Genomic DNA, 6000 nt, shown 5'->3' on the forward strand with positions numbered 1-6000 from the left:
ACTTTTTTACTCTTTTATATGATACTTAGTACATATAGGATTTACAAAAAACTGTTAGTAGGTCGTTTCGTTTGAACATGTCTTTGAAATATCAGAAATGTGTAAGCTGCCTAAGCAATATCTTCTCAATGCGATATTAAGCATTCATTACACGTATCCTTTGTGGCACAAGATGGCATGTAACTTCGTGATTTGTTTTAAGTCAAGTCAGTGTTTTAGTACAGTCAGATAAGGATAGCAGAAAAGTAAGATTTTATAGGAACTTATCTATGCCAAATATTGATGACCTATGTATAAATATTGAGATTTCAGTAAATGTTGTAGAAAATAATGCAAAAAATCTGTTAAAATATTTATCAATTGGCTCAGAATTGACTGTGTAATCCAGTGTGACTTGATTATTTTCTCATATTGAGTTTAAACCATAAGCTCAGCTTTAGTAATCTTACAGGATACAGTTACGTGCAGTGATATCTGTGTATATATATAAAACAAGTTATTTATTTAATAATAAAAGCTTCATTATATAGATTTACAACATAACATATATATTTATATAACTATCAAGAATTGTATAACATTCATAATAATTACATCGCTATAAATATGATGTATAGGATGTGAGACATTTATACTTTTTCAAAAGTATTTAAAAAGCTCTTTTAAAGGTTTTAGTCGCTCATGATTTTAAGAGAGTGCACTCAGAAATCTAAAATTTTATACATAATAATAGCTATGAAATTTTGCGGCTTGTATTACCAAATGTGCTTTTTAATAAATAATTCACATTTCAGGTTTTACTAAACGGTTTTGTAAAACCTCATTAAATAAGAGCTGTTCTAATTAACATAACATTCTAGGTTGCAAGCACAGTCGTGGCAGCAATGAGCACAGCCACCGCAATGGCCGCCACCGTGACCACACGTGTGACAGCTCGTGGCCACTCATACAAAGCGCTGCCACATTCATGGCTGAACGACATCCTGATACGTTAGAATTTGTACTATGGACCGGGTAATAACACAGAACATTAGTTTCATTTGAAGTATCGACTATCAGTAAATGATCCTTTTAATTAACTTCAAATATTACAATACGAGTTTAATGATTATTGTAATATTATATTTATTTTGCCATAAACAAATTTTGTGTTCCCAAAACTTAAATGAAATTAACAAAGTATTTGTGTTTGGTATTTATTGTTCGAAGTTCTTGGGCAAACGCCAATAGGACTGAAATATTGACACTATATATTAAACTACGTCCATTTTATTTTATATTTCGTTTGTTGTATTACAATGCCATCGTTTCTGATCGTTGGTGTGTAACAGTTGCCTTAATTACTAACATAGTTTGCGGTGGACAGACCAACTCTGTTTGTATAGTGTAGAAATTTGATAGAGCGATGGTATTGTCACGGGTATATATATATGTATAATTTTTGTATAATGTAGAATGTTATTATACAGTTCAATTGATAAAATTTTCATGCTATTTCTAAAGATTTAATGATATTTGAAATATATTAAAATAATTATCATTAAAGTTGGTAATATAATACAAAAAAACGGAATTCTGAGAAATCACCAAGACGACTTTGTCAAAATTTATTAAAGTTAGTTGTGAGACATGAAGTTTTTAGGGGTGCCTAACCTTCTCTAAAATGTTTAAATATACTTCTAGTAACTCAATATAATACTGTGAACAGTTGATTTACTCTGAATTTAATCAAGGTTTTATTTTTAATATAGTTTTGAGTTTTGTTGTACTTTTAACAATAAATACCGTTTCAAATATACCTTATGAGAATATCTTGAACAAATCGTTACCAAAAAGTAAGGTTTAATTTTATATACACGATATATAAATACATTTATTGTTATTATTATATGATACATACGTATATTTCACAGGGACATCTTGTCGTCATCTATGGAACATCTGAGTGATGAAATCAAACTAGAGGCGGTCAGAAACGTAACTGACATACTAAGTCGTACATTTAGTAGCCAGTTTGTATTTCCAGCATTGGGTCATAACGATCCTCCACCATCCAGGAAGTTAGTGGACATGTGGATGCAGTGGCTGCCCACCGAGGCTTTACAGACTTTTGAGACAGGTATATAGTAACTTGAATTGTGTAAAATTCTTAATTACAATTAACTAACAAGTTTATATTTATTTTAGGTGGTTATTATACCATAGAACAGTCTCACAGCAAACTCCGAATTGTCGTTCTTAATAGCGTGCTTTGGGCTGGAGGTGCGGCCAAGACTGACGGTCCTCACAGAGGACGAGCGCAGTGGGAGTGGCTTGAACACGTACTTAGTAAGGCAAGAAGGAAAAACGAAATGGTATTTATGTTTCTTTTTTCAATTCTATGACAAATTAAAAATATAAATTGTGACCAGTCATATCATATAAAATATGTAGTAACTACTTTTTATTATTTGAATACAACTGTTGAGATAATGTATGCATGAGAGAGTTCAGCAAAAAGTTGGATACTTGCTAGAGAGTTTTGTGTAGTTTTTGTCATACATTTATTGTTCTAGATATTTAAGGGATGGAAAGTATAAATATTTATCCTTTTTTAATAAAAAATATATTTTATTCTTACAAATTCAAAGTAAATATATTTGAAAACAAAATTAATAATAATGAGATCTAAGATTTTCGCGAGTTTTATTCATTTAAATGGAACTAGTATTATTCGGATATACTACGCGGATTTTCATTTAAAATTAATAATTTTATTTCACATGACATTTCAATGAAATTTCTGTATTTTCTGCTAGGTATACTTAGTAGCTCATGCTGGGCTAGGTGTTGAAGAACGTCATAACGCTGGAAGCTCGTCGGCGTCAGGCGGCGGAGAGCTTACTCCGACTGCTAACGCGAGATTATTGCATGTCATCAGAGCATTCAGTGACGTCATCGCCGGCCAGTTCTATGGACATCGGCACGCAGATACATTCAGACTTGTTTATAGTGAAGGTAATGTTGCAATTTGTTGATACTAAGATATCTTTATTATGGCCTATAATAAAATGTAGCTGTATAACAACGTTAGAGTCGTGTGATTTCTTACTTGATCAAATCATGTTTTTCATGTTCCTTATATATATTGTCATGTTCTAAAATTTTCCTTTTTTAAGTTTCTAAAACATTTTAAAGAAAAGTTAAAGATGGTCTTTGTTAAGTATAAGATAAAGTTGAGATACTATTTTTAGGGCGACCTGTATCGTGGGCGCTTTTAGCACCGTCGCTCACTCCACGAGGTGCGGGCAGTGTTTCGAATCCAGGATTAAGACTTTATAAATTTGAGTCTAATACAGGAAAAGTAAGATGAAGGTTTATTTTAAAATATTTATAAGTTTTAGGAATCGGGCTGAAATCTATGCACTCATTTGTAGCTATATTTTTTGTTATTATTTCTTAATTCGTGCTCAATGATATGATTATAATTTTATGGGGTTTTAAGTGTTCACAAATATCTTAAAAATTCAGTAATATGACAAATATTTGATTGTATATAAATATATATAATAAAATATTACAATCCAAAAAGGTTGTCTGAAAAAATGTGTTTCTATGTGTAATCCGAACATGTAATAAAAATAAACGACGGACGGAAATGATGACCGAACGAAACATAAAATATATCTTCTTTATTTCTTTACATAAAAGATACGATTTATAACACCTTATATATAAAGTCGGTAATACACGGAACATTTCTATGAGAAAACATGAGCGGAAAGAAAAAATACGTTAAGTCCAACGTTATCCAAACCTATATTACTCTCTAAATCATTTCCAGCAATTAATAGCTTATACGATATTTTTAAATTGCTATTCTTTATCCCGATACAATATTAATTGCACAGCATTGCGGTCGCTTCCTGAGTTTCATGCACACAGATAGCACTTAACAGAATTGTACAGTATTCCCGACTAACGATGTATGCCCTTAAAATAACATATTGTTGTAGTCATTCGATAATTACATTTAAAATTCAGATAAACTTTACATTCCACATTAAAAATTAAAAATTTTAATTTTAATTCTCGTTCATGCGTTTTTAAAACTGAATGTGATAAAGTATCTAAATAAATCAATAAAGTTGTTTAGAAATTAATGGAAAAAAAAATAAATTCAATAATATATAAAAAAAATCTCTGAATTAACGAATCAAAGTAAGTCAGACCAAAGCTGTGTTGAAAATTTATTTTGTTTTCTTAATCATACCAACTACTATCCTTTCCAAGTTAAACTTATGTTATTTTATATATATAACGGAAGATGTATTTAAACACACATCAAAGATTTCGTCGAGAAATACGTATGCAAAATTTTTCTTCCAGAAAATATAAAGGAATGAACAGAGTAAAATGTTTATATATCGGAGCCTAATGAATTGAGTTTTCGAAATAAACTTTTGATCTCTAAACATGTTTAATCAACGGGATGCCATGATAAAGGAAATAACATGACGTTGCTTAATTTCAGCCAGTTTTGCCCCTCCTCTACTGTGTCTGAGGAATTCTGATGCTTTGTTAGCCTTATGCAGCATTAAAAGCGTTGGATACAATTAAATTAAAGATTTATTTACGCTCTATTTATTAACAGTTTTTTTACTACCTACTTTGCTTTAACTTCAGTCTTTCCTCTGTTTATTTTTTTGAAACAATATCATTGTGTACTAATGTTATTTATCACTAAAAATATTTATGAACTTCAACAAATACACATAATCTATGTACGATGTTATATTATACATTTTTAAAAGACATGACTTACGTAAAGCATATTCATATTGATGTTGAATTATGATTGCCTTTTTAAAATCACTATTAATTGTTTGCAGGTATTAGATTATACACAGTATTATCTAGATGTAACTAATACAAGAGGTGAAGCGCATTGGGCCGTTGAATACAATGTCACACAATATTATGGTCTAAGAGAAGTAAGCGCAGTGTCATTGGACAATTTGGCTGAGAAGATTAGAAATTATCCAGATAGAACCTATCTTAACAAGTAAGTAAATTAATTACAAATTGTTCCAAAATTAAAATTATGTATGTGTTTATGTCATTATTTTTCAACGTAAGTGGCACAAGGCAAATCGTGTTGTGCTTACGATATTATTTTAAACACATTATAGTAATGAAGGTTTTATATTAATGAAATACTGAATGGCTGTAACCTACTATCTAACTGATTTATGTCTATATTGTTAATTATTTAAATGCCAATTAGGTATTTATCAGCTCTGCGGGTGCGACACGCCACTGATGTATCTGAGTGTGACACTGCATGTATTCACGTGCATTTCTGTGCGATAACTCGAGCTGATTTCCATGAATTTCGCTCATGTGTCCGCAATCCTGCGTCGGCGCTAGCATCGCGCGCGCCTCATACTTCTGCTGCAATTTTGGTTTACGCCATGATATTTTTGCTATCTTCTTAAACAATAGAAAACCTTTAGTTGAAATTACGTATAGTTAAAAATAGTCATTGAGTTCTCATGAATGTATAAATATATGATATATGAATGTATGTCCTTTTTTTGTAATACATTAATAAATGTTAATATTTTCAACATGCTAATTTTTTTTTAATATTTTATAAATCGTAGAAATGTATTAAAATGCAATACATATGTACTCAGCATGCTTAATAAACTCTCAGTATTAGTTAAAAAATATCGTAAGTGACAGTAGTTGTATAGGCTATAAGCTATTTTCTTAATTTTATCTACTCAAACATTATCAAATCGAGTATTGTATAAATATCATTATTTATAACTACATACCATCAGAATGTAATTATATGAAACCAGGTAAATGTAATTCCATTACTTACTAAGGGAAGTCTGAGTTCTCAATTCAGTCTCTGAGGTGTGTTAATTAAATATTCCTTTTCCAGTTGCATCAAAGTTGGTAATAGACAAATATAAATTGCTATTCGGAGTGGTTTAACTATTAAGTGTA

General features: G+C 30.4%; 1 protein-coding gene across 1 annotated transcript in view; it reads left to right on the top strand.

The window, feature by feature from the left end:
• LOC116767027 (acid sphingomyelinase-like phosphodiesterase 3a) overlaps positions 1-5617 on the top strand; it is a 29893-nt gene extending 24276 nt beyond the window's left edge. Inside the window, exons 4-10 of the mRNA XM_032657175.2 lie at positions 861-1014; positions 1914-2119; positions 2188-2354; positions 2799-2997; positions 3234-3343; positions 4872-5044; positions 5267-5617. Coding sequence (XP_032513066.1) covers positions 861-1014; positions 1914-2119; positions 2188-2354; positions 2799-2997; positions 3234-3343; positions 4872-5044; positions 5267-5477 — 1220 coding nt within the window. The 3' untranslated portion in view covers positions 5478-5617. The remainder of the gene's footprint in view (positions 1-860; positions 1015-1913; positions 2120-2187; positions 2355-2798; positions 2998-3233; positions 3344-4871; positions 5045-5266) is intronic.
• Positions 5618-6000: the final 383 nt, after the last annotated feature.

Source organism: Danaus plexippus, chromosome 10, assembly GCF_018135715.1.
Source record: "Danaus plexippus chromosome 10, MEX_DaPlex, whole genome shotgun sequence".
Classification (NCBI taxonomy): Eukaryota; Metazoa; Arthropoda; class Insecta; order Lepidoptera; family Nymphalidae; genus Danaus; species Danaus plexippus.